The sequence below is a fragment of the Eupeodes corollae genome, chromosome 3, assembly GCF_945859685.1.
Source record: "Eupeodes corollae chromosome 3, idEupCoro1.1, whole genome shotgun sequence".
Lineage (NCBI taxonomy): Eukaryota > Metazoa > Arthropoda > Insecta > Diptera > Syrphidae > Eupeodes > Eupeodes corollae.
Genome location: NC_079149.1, coordinates 77,235,342 through 77,255,451, shown reverse-complemented (window position 1 = coordinate 77,255,451; position 20,110 = coordinate 77,235,342). Strand labels below are relative to the sequence as shown.

The window sequence follows — 20,110 nt, the reverse complement described above, 5'->3', positions numbered from 1 at the left end:
TGGAGTTTAAGAGCCGAACAAACTCAGAAAAACTAGATAAGGTTGTATCTGTTAGTTAACCCCGATTTTTTCGGCTAGTGCATCAGTAACCACCTCTTGTTGATCTAATATATACAACTTTTAATCATTATTGTGTGTGAGTATTGTCAGGAAAGAAGGAGACCTTCAGTTAATATGCCAAATACGAAAAGCTTATTAAAGAATAGGATTGTATACGACCTTAATTAACACCAAACAAAAATCACGGGTACTGCCTCTTGCGAGGAATTGACATATCCTCCAAGAGTAATTAATGTGATGAAAAGTGCTTCCTCAAAATTAGATGTTTGGATTTGGCATATAAACTGTAGGTCCCCTCCATCCCTTACTCGCACATAGGAATGGTTGAGAGTTGTAAGTCACTAGGCCCTTATTCTTCATGGACTGTTGCGCCACCTAATTTATATTTATTTTTTTATTATTAAAGAATGCACTTTTCGTTACAACAACCTATCTTTTGGAGATTTGTCAATTCTTCGCAAGAAACAATATCTATGAACAAAACTTAATGTGGCGCAGACAGGTATTAAGCCCAGGACCCCTGACATGACAGTTATACGCACTAACTCTCCCGCCACTAGTGCTTCTTAAATATAATATTGGCCAGATTTGTTCAATAATAATAATTACAAATTACAAGACCCTTTTTGCTTGTTTTTACACATTGTTGAAGCAGGCCTCTGGGTTGATGGTACTTTATAAAATGTTGGAGCTGCAAAACTTAAGCAAATGATTAAACTCGATTTTTAAGGTACACGAATAGTCCAACAATATAATATAAAACAAATTATATCACAATTCAAAGAGAGTCTATGTTTAAAACCGCCCTGCACTACACAAGAACGATTCATCTATGCGTTCGTCTTTCCACCTTTTTTTTTCTTTACTATGTGAATTTTTTCATGTAAATGGTAAATGTATGCAATCATCTTCAGATGGTTGGCTGACAATTACTGAATATATTGTCAGTCGTTCGAAATATTAGCAGACATTTTCTAAAGAAAGTTTGTCTATCTTTTGACAACATGTTCATCTAACCATCCACTCTCCACTTTCTTTCAACATGAGCTTTTTTGACTGTCTATAATCTATAGTATCTACTTTGAGATATATTTTTACTGCTTCAAAACATTTTAGATAGGTTTTTATATATAAAATTTTTTTCATCAATATTTTTTAATAAGCAGAACCAAATACATGTCAATATTTATTTTAAGCCATCGCTAATATTTTGTTGTTCGTAAAACAACTGCTTCTTTAGGCAGCATAATAATTTGATCAGCATACGTCTGGTCACCTTTTCTACGTTCAGACTTAGGAGTTACGATTACATATTCCAGATTAGGTGAAATGTTGGCGAATACCGAATACAAATTAACGGTTTCCACGTTGTCCATTATGTTCACCAAAGTGATGTAAGTATGTTTATTTGACAATGATCTTTTAAATAAAATCGATATAAAGTAAATGATTTTGGAAACAAACAAAATTTACCTCTTGATAGCTAAAACCGTTTCGCTTACAGCTTTAACTTGCGTGTCCCCTTCGATGAGAGTGCTTTCAGATCTTAAGCTTTGTAATTGCTTATAAACATTTAAATGGCTGAACGGAATACCACGTTCTCTTTTAACGTTAACTAGAGGATACAAATCCGAGACTGGCAGCCAAGTCTTTAATCCATTAGAAAATCCGGCATTTTTTTCATCGGTCCATGGGAAGGGTGATCGACATGCATCGCGAGATAGGGGCAAATATATCTCTGGGTTAGAGTTACAAGCTTGTGGATCGACGGTATCATTCCATGACATCCAAACATCTGTCATACCTATTTCTTCACCCTGATATGTGACACTGCATCCTGGAAGAGTTAACATTAACATGTGCATCAAATCAATGCGATCAGTTCCCATTCGCGATCCAACCCGTGACCTGTCATGATTTCCAAGCTAGCAAAGAGATATAAAGTTTCAGCTTAGCAACAAACTTTTGTATCAAAATCATTTACCACCCAGTTAGCTGTCTTTCCTTTAGGCATTTTATCCAACCACAAATTTATAATTTCAGCATAATAATAGGCATCAGAGTTATTCGTTAAATAAGTTATCATAAGGAAGTTGAAAGGTATCTGAGCCCCTATGTGAGTTTCATTTCCATAGTATTCCATAACTTTGTCAATTTCAGAATATGTTTCAATCATGAGAATTCTTAAAACAAATATAATAAAAGAATATTGTCACTTTGCAATTTGTTCTATTAAAAAAAAGGAGTCTTATTCAAACTAGAGCATACATTTCTTAAAAAGTAAATTACTACTCAATAAATACCTGTCATCACCACCATTTTCAGCCTTGAAATCATCTAAAAGTTTTCTCCATTCATAAACCAGCTGAACAGTTTCCGGTAGATCAGAAGTATAAATATGTTGAACATAGTTATAAGCATCTTTGTCGTTTACTGAATTATTTCGTGGCTCATCTGGATAGTTGCCATTGGTATCAGGCGCTATTTCAAAAATTCCTGGCACAGCATCGCAACGGAATCCCGCAACACCCTTTTTCAGCCAGAATTTTAAGACTTCCTGTTAAAAAAGTTATTCACATTATATAGTTTTATATATTTGAATATATTTTTTAACATTTTGTTAATTTAAGAATTAATTACATTCATATATTCCTTGACTTTAGGATTACGGTAATTTAAGTCCGGTTGCTTTTTAACAAATTGATGGTAGTAGTATTCTTGACGTTGCTCATTCCATTCCCATGCACTACCACGAAATTGACTCATCCAATTTGAAGGTGGTTGTCTTGTGCCATTGACTATTTTCCCTGGATGCCAAACGTAAAAATCTTCAAATTCAGGATCACGTTCGACTGATTTCTTAAACCATATAGATTCATCACTTGAGTGGTTTGGAACGAAATCCAATATTATTTTAATTTTAATTTCGTTGGCTTTTGCCATCAGAGCATCGAAGTCTTCCATGTTGCCGAAAATTGGTTCTATTTCAGTAAAGTTGGAAATGTCATAGCCGAAGTCGGCCATCGGTGAAGGGAAAATCGGTGAGAGCCATAATGAGGTAATTCCAATTTCTTTTAAATATGGTAACTTTTCGGTAATACCTTAAATGAAAAAAGTTAAAACCAGCATATTAAATATTAAAAAGCGTTTTAAGAATAAGAAACGATGCCATGTTGAAAAGAAACTACAAGTTGCTCATAAATGATTTGGCATAATACATTCGCTTTTCTTTTCAAATTCCTCCAAATAAGTAGATTTTAATTATTATAAGTAAGTGCTTAATGAATTTCATCGTCAAGATTTATAGCTAAGCATACTTAATATGCAAACTCGCACTCTTAACTCTATGGATCCAAGCATGTTAGCACAAAATGCTTAAATTTTTTTATCTCGAGAGAACGACAGAGAAGCGAGAAGTATTTCTGATAGCAAGCATATATGCATAGAACTCCGCCAATGACCGCTGCCATTTCTCCGGAATAGCGATTGATTTCGGGTATAGACGATCAATGAAAAAGCCAAATTGGCAAAGTTCAATATTAGTTAAGAAGGTTAAGTTTCAACTCATCTACGAGTAAATAAAGAAAAGAAGTCAGCAGATATCGATGGTATATCCAACATTGTTCTGCAACATTTACGTCAGAAAGTTATAAATAAATACACCACACTATTGGCAAAGTTCAATATTAGTTAAGAAGGTTAAGTTTCAACTCATCTACGAGTAAATAAAGAAAAGAAGTCAGCAGATATCGATGGTATATCCAACATTGTTCTGCAACATTTACGTCAGAAAGTTATCAATAAATACACCACACTTTTTAACGACAAATAAACAGCATCGATAATTATAAGTTTGGTTCAAGTATTCAATGTTCGTTTCTGAAATCCAATTGCTTAAATCTAAAAAGCTGTTATAAATGCTCGTCTACTTGAATTTGATAAAGTCTTCGGCAAGATATGATAAGAGCGTACATATCTGAAGCTGAGCCCAATATAAATGTGCATCATGGCAAGTTATCTCTTTTTATACCTAAATTTTGTATAGTGTCGGTAATATCTGTAATAACAATCAATGTAAATTAAACAAAAGTTAAAGCTCTAAGACCGTACAATAAAACTGTATTAATAAAATCGTTCCATTCTTCTGTCTTTAAAGTCTTTACGGCTAAGCCGCAGAACCAATTTGTATTGATTTCTTTCGGCGTGAAGATAAATATGAAATTGGAGAATAATTATCCGTAGCCAAAACTATAGTTGACAGCTAGTCAGTCATAGAAACCAAGTGACTAGAACAATATAAAATAAAAGTAACATAAGTTTTTACTTCGTTTACCTTTTAAATCTCCCACGCCATCTCCATCACTGTCCTTAAACGATCTGGGGTAGATTTGATAGAAAGAAGCAGTCTGCCACCACTTTCCGTGACTAGTGCTTACCTTATTTTGCGGAAAAGAAGGGAGTATGTTCAAGCTTTCTGCTACCGCAAACAGAATTAGTAAATACACACTTTTAATTATCATTCTGAAAACTTTCACTAAGAATTTCAATCTAAAATACAATATTATTGACACAAGTCTTTTATTTAAAATGGACTGCTTTCAGTCTGACTAAAAATTTGTACTGTTCATACATAAATATCCGATAGGTTTAATTTTACTTAAATCTTGATCTATTCTGTTTTAGATTATCAGACTTTTAATTTAAGTGTCATGACAGAAAAGATAGAGTGGTACAATCAGCTAATTTAAAAACAAAGAAATTGTTGATCTCTTCTGATAAATTTATAAGATACCTTGAATTTTGTTTGCGTCACAATAGTAGGTAGGCACGTATTGTAGTAAATTGTATATATGAACATTTGCTACATAATATCATATCGTCCTTGCCCCATAAACATACATGAGAGAAAAAACTTCACGATACACTTGTCAATCAAATGGTTTAAACAAAGTTAATGAACACTGATTCACTGATATGGAAAATAGTTTATTCAGGTATTTTGACTCCCATATTGAGTTAATGTAATTAACTCAATTTGTGGATTTTAAAATGTATGTCGATATTCATCAAGATCATCGAACATGAGTCCATGAGTTTTAGAGAAATGATTTTGTGTATTTTTTTTCTGAAATTCTATTTTAATTCATTATTTCTTAAAACTATCTTAAATCTAGACAAAAATTCATAAAACTAGCCTAATTAACCATGACTTACAACTAACATACTGGTCACATACGGACACTCTAAGTTAAACAATAATACTTAATTCTAATGCCTTTCGGCCCTAAAATCTATTTAACTTGAATTCAATTTAATTAACTTCCCATAGGAAGTTATTGTAATGGGTCCGATTTGTAAAATTGAAAATTTTGAAATATCTCGACGTTTCAAGGTCCCTAGAGTCGAAATAAAAGATTTTTAGAAAGATGTCTGTGCGTAAGTGTGTACGTACGTTCGTACGTCCGCACGTTCCCGACGTTTTTTCGTTGTCCATAGCTCAAGAACCAGAAGAGATATCGATTTCAAATAAATTTTGTTGTACAGATAATAAGGCAGAAAGATGTAGAAAGGGCTCTCAAGAAAATTGCGTGGGAGGTTTTTTTACCATAGCAGTTTGAAAAAAAGGTGAACATTTTGGTTAACCCTAAATATCTTGCGAACCAAAAACGCTAGAGCCTTGAATTAAATTTTATATAATAAACTGTAACGTGATACCAAACAACTATATTTTTTGGAAAAATTCCATTTAAAAAAATTTGTCACCTCCAAAATTTTACGACTACAATATGATTTCATCTTCAAAACAATGTTGTGCAACGAAGATAATGTTGAAATGATGATGATGATGATGATGAAAATAATGTTTTTGACATCTGTTAAATTTTGAGAAAAATCCAATTGACAGTTTAAAAAAAAAATAAAAATCAAAAAAAATATTACTCAAAGTTGGTAAAAATTAATTATCGATTCAAATATCTTTTCAAAAACTTGAAATTTAGGCTTCAAACTTATTTTATCTTATAAGAAATATTGTTTCCAACATTCTGAAAAATATTGAGCAAAATCGAATTGACAGTTTTTTTTACAAAAAATAAAAACCTAAAAAAAAATAATAAAAGGTGGTAGTTGATTTTCGACTCAAATATCTTTTCAAAACTTTAAGATATTGGCATTAATGTACTTTTATCTTTCAAAAAATATTGTTGTCAACGCTCAGTAACATTTAAAAAAAAAATCGAATTGACAGTTTTTTTTACAAAAAATAAAACTCTAAAAAAAGAACCATGCTAAAAATTGTTAAACATTCACTTTCGATTCAAATAGCTTTTCAAAAATTAAAAATATTGGCTTCAAACTTATATTATTTCACAGAAAATATTGTTTTCGATATTCAGTAATTTTTATATAAAAATCCAACAGTCCATTTTTTTATAAAAAGTACATATAGACAAACTTTTAAGCAATACAAATCGACATACGGGATGGGAAGTTATCAGAGTGGGTCGCATCCCAGCGTCTTTTTTTAATTTCATATTAGAAGAACCAGGATGAAAAGTAAATTTTCTGATGATAAGAAAGAGGAAGAATATGTAGGTATGTTTAAATTGTAAAGCGATCGCCTATTGGTTGTGTAGTTAGGTAGGTGCCTAAAACGAACATAGAATAGTTCACTTGGCGTGCTCAGCTTTATGGAGATAGATAGATAATGACATGTTTATGATGATAGTGAAAGAATGTTATTGGTAGGTAGAAGGTATCTACTACAATCCAATCGCATTCCTTCTTTCCTACAAGTTTTCAGCGCAAACACGGAGTTATTACGTTCAGTTTATTTTTTTCGTTAAAGTACAAGAAATTGTTATTCATGTGTTGGTTACAGTCAGGCTCTTGTGCGTTTTGGATTTTAGTTATGAAGTGACACGTAAGCAGTAGTTGTAGAGGTTGTACGTTTTTTTAACTACGTACTAGTTTATTTATTCTTTTATATAACCCAAGGCAATATAGTTAAAATAATTTAAAAAAAAAAATATTTTAATATTCAAAATTTTACCTGAAAAAATAAATTTGTCTTCAAAAATTTAAATGCCATTTTATAAATCAAAAAACCGTTGATTTTTCAAATTTTATTTTTGAAAATCGTTAGAGCACTTTTTTTTTCAAATTAATTTTGTATGCAGGTATAAAATTTTTTAATTTTAATATTAAAATATTTTTGGTATGCAGTTGTTTAGAGATTGTAAATATACGCTACACATTTCAATTTTGTAAAAAAATGTTGACCAGTTTTTGAGATACCGAATTTTGAAAATTTTTAAATATTGTGAAGGCAATCAGTTCAAAAGTTGCTAAGAAAATTAAAAAAAACAAACGGTTCTATGAGCGGTATCTTTCCTGAGCAATACAAAACTATGGGTTCCTTATAAAAAAAAGCCAAGTTAAAAAATGCAATTACAGAGAAAATTAAAAAAAAAAATCTATCCTTTAATCTATTCAGTATGTCTTGGAGCAATTCAAAAAAACAAAACCAGTACCCAAATAACCAAATTCTGATAAGATTGATCATAGTACTGAGAAACGATTAGTAAGGAGTATCGCAGACTTTACGCAAAGTGCTCCTGTTACTGTCGGTAAATTGAAATCAATAGATGAAATTCATGATTGTCCATAGACAGCAAGACATTTTTTGACTGGATTTCGGGGTCGTGTAATCCGGAAGCAGCCATTTAAACGAAAAGCAAATAAGACCACCTAGATTGGACTACGAAATAAAACACGTAATAAAGCAGAATCCTATTGCTCAAATGGTCATCAAATGGTTAGGAGAAAATCAAATAATGCTCTAAAAACGAAATATTTAAAACCTACTATGAAGCATGGTGACGGAAATATTATGATGTAGGGAAGTATGCCATCTTCCGGCGTTGGAACTTATACTTAGGAGAATATTCTGTTAAGTGCTATTAAACTGGGTCTAAAAGAATAATAATTGTATATTCCAATACGATAATTGGAGTACCCGTGACATGATGTTTAGTATGCGTTGAACTGTTATGCCAGAGGTCTTGGGTTCGGTCCCTGTCTATGCTATCTAAAGTTTTTTTCACGGGTACTGTCTCTTGCGAGGAATTGACAAATTCTGCAAGAGTAATTCTTGTCATGAAGAGTTACTAAAATATACTTAAGGAGAATATTCTATTAAGTGCTATAAAACTGGGTCTCAAGAATAATTTTATATTCCAATACGATAATTGGAGTACCCGTGTCATGATGCGTTGAACTCTTATGCCAGAGGTCTTGGATTCGGTCCCTGTCTATGCTATCTAAAGTTTTTTATTATTATTTTTTTTTTAACAAGCTAGTAACCTAAAGCACACATCCCTCTAAATTAAAGAATGGTTAGCTATACTATGTCAAAAGAAAAACAAACTAAACCCCCTGCCCCGTCTTCAGATCAAACCCAATTGAGCACCTGTGGAATTATCTGGAAAAAAAATTCATCACCATACAATATCAAACAAAGCTGGCGTTAAATCTGTACTACTTGAGGAATGAAACAAGATTTCTCCGCAAACGACTTCCATTCTAGAGCATTCAATGAAAAACCGATTGCCGGAAGTCATAAAGAATAAAGGAGGTCCTAGGAGTTACCAGGCCTTGATATTTTTAAATATCGTTGCATTGCTTTTCAAAGAGATCGAAGGAAAAATGGAGTGTACGGAAACTTTTTGGTTATGATTTTCTTTTACTTGCTGTAAATTATTTTAAATTTTTAGTATTTTTTTTAATGAACGTCATTTTATCGAAAGAATTCGTTATAAATTCTTTCTTATTCTTTTCCAAATAAAGTTTAAGTTAGATCTGAATTGGTTTTGAAAATATTTGAGTCAAAAGTAGATTTTTACCAATTTTAAGTTATAATTTAATCACAAATTAAAAACGTCATTCTTCCTAGTGAAAATTATTCTCAAAGTTTTTTTGTTTTTTCTTATTAAACCATTCGAGCTGAAATATTTTCAAATTCTTCACTTGTTTAAAAATTGTTTGTGTGAAAACAGATAAACTTTGTTTTTAAACCTTTCTGCACATTTCTTCTGTAAGACAAAATTTATTTGGAGTCAATAACTCTGCTGACTCTTGAGATATGGAGGATGCAAAAAAGGTATTCTAAACATACAAGTGGCTTGAACGTATGTAAGCACGAACATACAGAATTATCTCTTAATTCTCTCTTATAGATTTTGATTCTAGGGAACTTGAAATTTCGAAAAAATGTCAAAATTTTCAACAAATGGGTCCGATTAAAAACGTTTTATGGTAATTTAAAAATACCTCCTTACGATTTTTGTATCAAAAGAATTAAAAAATGTTTGCATACCAAATATTAATTTTTTAAGGTTGAAAAAGTTTTTTTTTTATTTCTATCACAAGCCACCAATTGTTTTTGCCTCCAGTAGGAAATTTGCCCACCAATGAAAATTTTGTGTGAAATCGCCAAGAAATTCAACTACTCGAATCATTGAGGAAAAGCTCACTATAAAGTATTAGATGGGTTTTGCGTTGTTTATTTGTCCTCTCTTCTCTATCTCTGTTAATTAGCACATGATCAAACTTAAAAGTGTTTGTAGATGGTATAGGAAATATTTGTTTAAAATTCAATTGATAAGTGAGAGAATACAAAATAGAGGCGATATTGGGACCACTTTAAATCCAATTTTTTCACAATCGGCAATTCAAGTAATTTGTTTGATTTTTATCAACGACTTTGCTTACGCACTTGAATGAATATACAATCAAATCTAGATTTATTGCACGTTATTCACCTATTTATTAAAGAAATTTTAAATTTAAATAACAAAGTACATATAGGTTTTTTATCTTCAAATCTATAAAACTGAGTGCCTAGGTTCACTATAAGTACACAACTGTATTATGTATAGCAGATACCAAATGAAAATAAATATTATAAACGTAATTATTGATTGATAACTACAAGTTGTATGTTTATCATAGTCTAAGATGTTTATATAATAGCTATTTATTACTCTTATCCGTATCATCACATAAAATTGTTTTTAAATTTGAGAAAGTGACATTTTAATTACCCCCTGTTTTTTTACGTATGAAGACGCTTAGTATAATCTCCATCTGAGATCGTTCAATTTTGTATTTTTATTGTTAACAATATTAACTCAGATTTTTGTATTTGATTGTATTTTTTAGTAGCCAAAGTAGCCAATGTCGGAGTGGACCCACTTATTATATGTGTTCCTAGGTGGTTTTTCGATTAAATCCTTATTAGAGCTTCAGGATAAATATATATATATATATATATAAATATATAAATATATATATAATTTGTAAACTTTGGAATAATTCGCATGTTATGGGAATTGGTAAAGTCGATGAGAATATACATTTGAAGGAATGACAAAGAGTCCCCTGGCCTCCTAAAATATCTTTTTTAATAATAACCAATTTCTTATCAAAGAAAATAATTCGATTTATTGAGATCAACACCAAAGAATCATTGGAGCATGTGAAGGTAGGCCTCAAAGAGCAAATCGAAAGAAACGTCTTTAAACGCTTTCAACTCCTGAAATATGTGGACCTTAATAAAGGGGTTAATAAAGTATTCAATGAGGGCACGGACAAAGGTAGTTTGAAAATTTAAAACGTCTTGCAAAGCCGAGTGAAGTTTTACTCGCTTTTTTGAAAAAGTATAATTGATTTACATTTGTTTAAGTTTAGACCTAAGCAGCTAATTTTACACCAGATTGAGAAACTGCTGAGGTCAAGTTGAATAAGGTAAGTATCATTCATCGAAGTAATGGACTTGAAAATTTTGTTCTCACTAGCGTAAAATAAAATATGGGAATATTTAAAGTTCAACTCAATATCCTGAATGGTGAAAGTAAAAAGAAAGGCACATAAGTTGCTTTTATACCAGAGGTAGCACTAAAAAATTAGGAGAGAGAACATCTTAGATGAAAATTCTATACTAAGAAAAAAAAAACAATCACAAAAAATCAGTTGAAAACCAAGAGCCAAATGCTTCCCTTAAGTTAATGGAGATAACATAAACTTCGATTTTGATTTTTAATGTAGTTAAAAATATTACATTATTTCTTTATCTTAAATATATATTTCAAAATTTACAGAGATTGGTATATTATCTACCTTACTACTGCTAGTTTTAAATGAGTTTTTAACAAAAAAATATAAAGACAGAGTATTGGTTGAAGGAAAAGCAGAACAAAACTAACATAGCGAAATTTCAATTATAACTTTAACAAAACTGTATCAGTATACAAATTAAAGATAAATAACAAATATATTGTCAACGAGCACAAATCAATAGCATTGAGAAACGTATACATATATTATAATAAATAAATATATAAATAAATAAATGAATAAACAAATAAATACTTACATAAAAACATAAATTAAGCACCTAGATAATTAACTAAATACATAAATAAATCAAGGAATAAATAACACATAAATACAAAAATAATAAATAATATAATAAATAAGTGCGTCAATAAATAAATGTATAAAAAGAATCGAATAAAAAAATACAAAACTAATAAGTATATCAAAAAACAAGTAAGTAATTAATTAACAAAAATAAATAAATTAATAAAATATAAATAGTTAACAAAAATCAGTCTTTTCAATATTATAACTATGAAGCTAAATTTGAAATTAAAGCATTGTCAGATATTTCGCAGGAAATCGTTCTTTTAATTTTAAAATTCTATCGGAAATATATTCAACATTAGCTAAAATGTGTAATTCGTTGGTTGAAAAATGCCAAGGAAGGTTTAACATCATTTTTAACAAATTGTTTTGCAACCTTCGGATATGGCTTTTTGCTCAGCTACCCCAAGCAGGTGATCCGTATAAAATAACTTTAAATATAATTAGTTTATTTTCATGACTTAACTTTGATTTACGATTAATAAAAGGATAGAGAATTTTAATGGTTACGTTTACTTTTTTTATGATTTCTTGGACATGAATTCCAAAAGTTAGTTTAGTGTCCAAATGGACACCAAGGTATTAAACATTTGATTTCCAGTTTGCTTTAACACCGTTGATTAAGCGTGCGTTACTTGGCAAAAAACAGGCTTTTCTCTTTTTTGAGTAAAAAAGATAGCTTGAGTTTTCAAAGCATTTATTTTAATCTTCCAATCATTAAAATATTGTTGAAGTGCATTCTAAGAAGATTTCAAATTGGTTTAATAACTGAACCAAGTGAATAAGAGGAAAATACACAGGTGTCATCTGCAAATATAGCTTTATTTTAATTTTGCTAAACAGGGAAAACAGCAGTAAAAACTGAATAGAGTATTGGGCCAAGAATGGATCCTTGAAGCACGCTTGCAGTACATTCAAAGATTCCTGAAAGATTTTTGTTTACAGAAACAACTAAACTTCTTGATGACAGAAAAGACTTCACAATTCGTATTATACACATGAGAAGGTTGAGTATTACAAGCTTGTGTAAGAGCCCGTCATGCCAAACAGAATCAAATGCTTTCTCAGGGTCAAGTAAAACCAAACCGGTACTTTTACCATTGGTAAATTTGGTTTTAATCATTCTGGTTATTCGATCTACTATGGTACGGTCGAAATCCAAATTGTTCAGGAGGCAGAATATTAATATTGTTAATTTGTACCATTAGTTTGTTTTTAATTATTTTTTCAAAACACTTACTTACAGAACTTCGTTTCCTCTATAAAGCGGCAAGACCGTAAAGGAGTCGTATCCGTAGTAGTAGATTTAAATTTCTAAAAACCGTGTTGTCTAGGGAAAATGAAATTGAGCTAAAGATATATACAAAACTAGTGAAAAGAGAAAATATAAAGAAGCAGAACACACTTTTTTTGTAAATATGGCAGACGCCTTTAACAACCATTTAGAATTTCGTTAACAGATTCAAATTTTCTATCTTTGGAGACTTCCCCCAGACTAGTTTTAATAATGTTAAGAATAAAGAAGGACAGACAAAATCTTACATGGCTTGACTTTACTTGAATATAATAATTCCTCTATTTGTCTTGGAGAAATGTAAACAGTAGCATCCCGCTTCCTTCACTTATTTGCGTTATTTAAAAGTTCAGGAATACTTAATCTATAAATACTTAAAATCTCGGGGACAGCAAATTATACTGAAATTAAACTATTTTATCATATGCAAAATGTTGTTGCTAATCATGAAAACCTACAAAAACCACAAAAATATATTAAAAAATAGTTTTAGTAAAAATTTTAACCAATGTTGAAAACAAATTGTTCATGGGATAAAATAAGTTAAAGGCAATATCTATAACTTTGGCCAAGATATTACCAACTTTTCATAGAGTGAGTATAGTTTTTTTTATTTTCTGTAAAAAAATGTTATACTACGAGTTTTATATGAGTTATTTCTTAACTGCTCCTTATCACTTTCTATAACAATCATGACAGCAAACTGAAAAAGGATATACTCATTTTTAAATTCTATTTTCTTTTCATTTTTATAATCGTAACAGACGAAGTTCATTTATCTATTATATGTATCTTTTTTAATAAAGCATTTACATTTAATACATTTTTCTTTTGTATTCGTTAAAAAGTTTACCATTATTCTTTTTCGATTCATGCACTCGGTGACAAATGTTTTTTTAGTTTCGCATCAACTATTATCTGGTGAAATGAATGACAAAAGTGATACCGTAAAAAAAAATAATAAATCAATAATACATATTAAATGTGAAGTACTATCTATTACCTTTGCTCCTACTGCCCTACTGCAATCAGGATTCTACTACAAAGGGAAAACCTTAATTGTTCAAGCTTTTATATTCTCACTTTCATGAGTATCACAGTCTTTTGTAATAAAGTTAAAAAGTTAATTATTCAATAAGAAAAATTCAAAAGCATTTTATTCTCTTTCAATTTTAACGATAGAATTTTTCACGAACAAAAATTACCTACGCGTAATGTCAAACAAAGTACTCAAACTCATGAGTAAATCTATATTTTGGCTACTAGCTATACCTACTAATAAAGTTACACGTCAACAGCTACAACTGTGTTTAGTCGAAATAACAGAGAAGACTACATTTCTCAGGTGAAGATTCTTCAACGGATTATGAAAGCGAAATTATGTATGTAAATGTACAATTGATTATTGAATTATCAAATCAAATGGGGTGGTGCAACAGTCCGTTGTGAACCAGGGCCTAGTGACTTACAACTCTCAACCATTCCTGTGTGCGAGTACTGTTGTCAGGAATGGAAGGGACCTACAATTTAAGGCCGAATCCGAACGGCTAATTTGAGAAAGCACTTTTTCATGACAAGAATTACTCTTGAAGAAATTGTCAATTCCTCGCAAGAGGCAGTACCCGCGAAAATTAATTTTTTTTAAATTAAGGTGGCACAGGCAGGGATTGAACCCAAGCCCCTTGCATGATAGTCCAACGCACTTTTTTTTTTTTTTTTTTTCAAATTCATTTTTATTTATTCAATCTTAAACCTATCTTAAAGCTAGACAAAAATTCATAAAACTAGCCTAATTATCCATAACTTACAACTAACTTAATGGTCCCATACGGACACTCTAAGCTAAACTATAACACTTAAAACTAATGCCTTTCGGCCCTAAGATCTATTTTACTTCATTTTAATTTTATTTATTTTGTATTTATTAGAAAATTATGAGAAAAAACTAATATCAAGGTCCTTTTTTATTTTTACTTAAAAAACTACTTAAAATTAGGTCCTTAAATAAAACTTAAAGCTAACTTAAACTACCTATTCTACCTATAAACTACTTAAAACTAGAACAACCACAGCAGCAAATCTAACGTGTTTTGTTTTTATATTTTACTGTCTTTTTTTGTATGGTTTTTTTTTTCTTTGATTTTTTTTTTCTTTGATTTTTTTTGTTTTTAATTTATTTTTTCTTTGTTTTTTTTTTTTCTTTTTACTTTTTAATTTTTTTTGTATTTTTTTTTTTTTTGTGCCACCATGCCTATTCTACTTAAAACTAAACCCTAAAACTATAAAACAAGTATGTAAGCCGGCCAAGGCTTAAACCCCATCCCGACCTACCCATTATCAAGTGCCGATTGAAGCCACCAAAACTGGTTCTCCTGCTTCACCCTATCAGTTCGGTCCCGTTCGGACACAGCCCTACTGAACCGAAGGAGCTCCGCTCCCCCTTGTGCCATGACGTCCCGACTGTACGGGAGTCGCCTATCCACGGTTCTTCGTCTGACGTGGTAGATTAACGGAACTGCCAATCTATCCTGTATCAGACCGCATCTATCTAAAAAGAGGAATGCCTCTGGTGGAATGAACCCGCTCAAGCGTGCACTCTCAAAATACTCGTCGTTCGGATAAAACGCCCCGAAAATTAAATTGTTGGTTGAAGACATAGCTCTTGCAATGTGACCTCGAACGAGTTTTATCACGAAATTGTCAATTCTGTTGATTCGAGCCCCGTTGTATAGGACCTCGTTGGAATAGTAATGCACATAAGAAGATTCGGCTGTTCGATATAAGCCGGTACAGCGTCGTAAACACTGCCGCTCGAACACCCGGAACTTCTCCATCTGGGAAGGGGCAACGTTGAACCACACAGGACAACCATACACGATCATTGACCGTATGAGGGCCATGTAGCAAATTACCTTCACTCTGGGGTCAAGCCGACTGCTAAAAAACAGCCGTTTCGTCAGAGCGAAGGCTCCTCTGGCCCTGGTCAGAGCAGCATTTATATGTCTGTCGAAATATAAATACTGATCTAACCAGATACCGAGGTACTTCACTACACTTTTGCTCGCCAATGGCTGCCCGTGAAGATCAACGATGACCATCTTGCGCCAATTCTTACACGTATCCCTCGTGGCCCCAGCCAACGGAGTCCGGAACAGAATTGTCTCTGACTTCCGGACATTTATTTTCAGTTTCCAGTCGTCGCAATATCGCTGAATCTTGTCGAAATCACGCTGCAAGAGAATTCTAATAACCTCAACCTTTCGGGGCGTTCTGTACGCAATTAGATCGTCGGCGTACGCAATTGCCTTTGTAAGACTACCTATCAGATCGCTGGTGTAAATGCTGAAGAGAATCGGCGAATTCACCGCTCCCTGTTGAAGACCATTTTTAATTGAGAATGTTGTGGTAGAAGTTACATTGCCACTTTTGACAACAAACTTTCTACCGTTAAGCATATCATAAAGTATATACAACAATGGCTTGCTTATGCCAAGCCTGCTCAATTTTAGGTAAAGACCCTCTAACCATACGGTGTCAAAGGCCTTTTCCAAATCAACCAGGACAGCACCTGTGCATTGTTGTTTTGATTTATTCCATTGGATATCAGAAACGAGTTTAGACGCAGCATGAATTGTGTCATGACCCGCCTTGAACCCGAACTGTTTATCCGTAATAATTTTGTTGTCCGCAGCCCACTTAGTCAGAGCCCTATTAATGATCTTTTCGAAAACTTTGCTGATGCTCGGAAGAAGACTTATCGACCGAAGATTTGACGGGTTGGAGTTGTCCTTTCCCTTTTTCGGGAGAGGATGAACCACAGCGGTCTTCCAATGCACTGGATAATATGCATTATTCAGTGCATTATTGAAGAGCGTGGTGTAAATGTCAATTGCTTCCATCGGTAAATGTCTTAGTACAACGTTGGATATACCATCGACACCTGCTGACTTTTTGTTTTTTATTGAGTTGAAGATGAGCTGAAGCTCAACCTTCGTCACTAACAAGGGACTTGGTCCCGTTTGCTCGGCGATTATGGCATTTGCCAAGGAATCGTCATTGAACCGCATGAAACCGCGGTTCTCAGATCGCCAATGTGTGATATCACTACGGAGGTAAAAGTGATTAAGTAGGGCTCTGTTTTCCAGGTCGTGGTTGGGGCGAATGCTAACATTCACCTTGTACACTTGCTGGAAAGCAGCTCCCACCGCCTCCACTTTTTCCTTCGGATCTTCAATTACGTAAAAGTCATCGTCAAAGATGGCTTCTTCTGGATCTATTTGCGCTGTCCTGAGTACGTCTCTGTTCTCTTCAGTTCTTTGGAGTTTAAGACACGGAAGGTCATTATCGTTTTTTTTTCTGAATATCTTGTTGATTTTGGGGAACATACTAGGGTCACTCGAATTAACTGACCGGATCTTGCGGTCCCAGTACTTGTTAATTGATACCCTGTAGTTCTCCTTAATCAACAGATTGACATTTTTTATTGACGACTTCAGTGTCCTAACCTCCAAGTCGTGTGGGTCTGTAAGTCGTCTATACAAGTTTTTGAGTCTTGTCAGTAAGCCACTCTTGTGCTTTCGCAGTGCGTCAATTGTCGCGTTTCTGTAAGCGTCCATTTGGTCCCGTTCTCTGTACTTTGGGATTGTCCGTTCCATCGTTCGTTTTATTGTTTCGTCCATCTGTTGTAAATGTTGGTCAATTTCTGTATTTGTCAGGTTTCTGTTGTTTGGTGGGGCTATGTCACTCGAACGAAGTTCTCTTGCTAAGGCGTTGGTGAAACGAGGCCAACGCATCTTACTGTAATTGTAAGAGTGCGTTGCAACGTATTCCTCCAACTCCACGCGTTCGTTCGGAATCTGCATTACAGCAGCCAATCCGCAGTGATCACTGTCGTACTCGACTGTCTGTAGGCAGTTTCGAGGGTGATTACCCACTTTGTCTGTTACTGTCATTCTAGTGTCGTACAGCAAAAGATCCAGAAAGGAGCCGCTTCTTGGATACGATGGCTTTTCGGTAGCCAGCAGGTCGACGCCATATTCAACGCTGTAAAGATTCATCAAATTAAAAAGATGATTGCCTCTGGGATTACTATGTTGATTTCCCCAATCTTCATGTTTTGCGTTCAAATCACCGGCCAAGATGAAATAGTTTTCTTCCAAGCTCAGTTTAAGTTCCCTAAAAAGAATTTCGAGTTCTGATGCAAAGTTAGTGACCTGCGGAGCTCCAGCCGCATAAGCCGCAATCATATACATCCGCTTCCTTTGAGAGAGAGAGATGCATACAACGCAAACTTCTAGCGTCTTGAGCTTTCGCAATTCATTGTTGTATATGACTTTATAATTAATGCCTTTTCGTATAAAGAGAGCGACACCGCCCCCTTGAGTGGAGTCGGGCCGGTCTCTTCTTACGATATTGTAATTTTTATGAGTCAATTTGTGTTTGTGGTTTAGCTTAGTTTCGCTAGCCATAAACACATCGGGACTGTAGTCTTTCAACAATTGGAACATATTGGCTCTTCGTTCAATCCTAATCAGTGAATTTACATTCACAGCTAGGACTTTTAGGCGCGTCTCCGGCAGCGCGCCCATTATGGTCTAAATTGCGCCAGGCCAGGCAACAAAGAGTAGAGATGATCTACCCTTTTGCCTTGCTCCTTTATCTGACTTTGCAGTCCTGTTAGTTGACCTTGAATGCTCAGCAACAAGGCTACAATGTCAGGCTGCACCTCTGGTGCCTTAGGCACAGGGGCCTTGGGGGCAACCGTTGGTGGAGCTTGTCTCGTATTCCCATTCCCTGACACCATTTGGGCGTAAGAGAATTTGGGATCCACGAATTTTTGTGTTGGAGCCTGTCGACTTTTTTCGGCTTTTTGACTGGCCTGTTTGTGTTTCATTTGTTGGACCTTAGGGCAACCCCTATAGTTAGCGGGGTGCCCTTGGTTTCCACAAAGGACACACTTGAGCAGGGTCAAATCCTCAACCCGCTCATTCCCCAGCTTGCACTCTCCTTCTTTGTGGGTTTCTCCGCACCTCACACAACGCAACTGCATATTGCAGTTGGCATTGGCATGGCCAAACCTCTGGCACTTCGTACATTGTAGAATGTCGTCGTGCCTTTTTAATGTCTCCCAGCGTACAGCTTGATTGTCGAGAGATACGATTCTCTCGACACTATTCAAACTGCTTTGGGGCGATAATGTTACGAGGAACATTGGCAGCCTATAACCCCCTCGTCTTGACTTCACCGTAGTGAAAGGCTTGACCCCGATAAAATCGAGATCGTCACTGGCTTTTTGGCGGAGCTCAGCTAAGAGCTCCTCCGGTTCCGTGCAGGAACTTATGCCCTTCAGAAGGACCGTCTTGAATTTTTCGCTCTTAGGCGTATAGCTGAAGAACTCAGCTGTGGCCTCTTTTAGCAACTCTTTAACTAACTTGTATTCGGCCAGTGAGAAGCACTGGACCGAATAATTCTTTTCTTTTTCGTTTAGAATTTTAATGAGAAATTTGCCCTTAGTGGCCGACTTACATACCTGTTTAATGTCCTGTATGTCAACCTTATGGGTCCTTATTGGTGGTATTTTTTCTTTGTTAGGCTGTGGTTGTTTCTGGTGTTGGTGCTGCTGTTGCTGCTGCTGTTGCTGCTTCTGCGGCTTTTGTTGCTGTTTCTGCTGCTGCTGCTGCCTTGCTTGTAGCTCTTGTTGTTGCTGTTGCTTGGCCTTACTCGAGGTAGATGGGCCCTCCTTCATTGAGCCTGTCACTGCTGGTAAAGCCTTCATTTTTTGCTCCGCTCCAGTGATTTTGGTAGCGGGCTTTGGTTGTTGCTGCTGTGGTTGTTGTTTTTGTTGCCTTGCATCAGGCTTTTTTTGCTTCGCCTGTTGCTGCTGTTGTTGTTGTAGGAGCCGTTGTGCTTGTTTGTCCTCCTTCTCAGCTGCCTCTTTTTGTCGGCGCGCTTCAATTTTGTTTCTTAGTGCACTGAGAAGGGGCTCCATCTCCTCCTTCAGCTTTTTTAGCTGGTCCTCGTAGGCATCTATTTGCTGCTTTTTTGCCTGCAGCACTTGTGCCAGCTCCGCTTCATCGGCTTCGTTGTCGTTGGGGGCTTCAGGCACCTCCATCTCCCTTTCTTTAGGCTGCTCTGGCGGCGCTAGGCTTGAGAACCTATTTTTATTTTTAGGCGACCTATAGTGCCCCTCTCCACCTTCGGAGACGTAGTCGATGTCACCGTCTGACAACTCGCTTTGTGACGTCATCTCTTTTTGTTTTTTTTGCTGCACGC

The 20,110-nt window shown here is 34.3% G+C and overlaps 2 protein-coding genes across 2 annotated transcripts; both read right to left on the bottom strand.

Moving 5' to 3' along the window:
• Positions 1-1,191: 1,191 nt before the first annotated feature.
• Positions 1,192-4,655, bottom strand: LOC129951049 (maltase A3-like). Its single transcript, XM_056063045.1, has 6 exons — positions 4,394-4,655; positions 2,701-3,161; positions 2,364-2,617; positions 2,045-2,243; positions 1,534-1,985; positions 1,192-1,479 (listed from the first exon to the last, which is right to left on the bottom strand). Exons 1-6 carry the CDS (start codon positions 4,578-4,580, stop codon positions 1,263-1,265), a joined length of 1,770 nt encoding a protein of 589 aa, XP_055919020.1. The 5' UTR covers positions 4,581-4,655; the 3' UTR covers positions 1,192-1,262.
• A 5,222-nt stretch (positions 4,656-9,877) lies between these two features.
• LOC129950623 (putative uncharacterized protein DDB_G0287113) lies at positions 9,878-20,084 on the bottom strand. The gene is made up of 3 exons (XM_056062552.1): positions 19,746-20,084; positions 19,498-19,661; positions 9,878-9,881 (listed from the first exon to the last, which is right to left on the bottom strand). The coding sequence occupies exons 1-3, from the start codon at positions 20,082-20,084 to the stop codon at positions 9,878-9,880; spliced, it is 507 nt and encodes a 168-aa protein (XP_055918527.1).
• Positions 20,085-20,110: the final 26 nt, after the last annotated feature.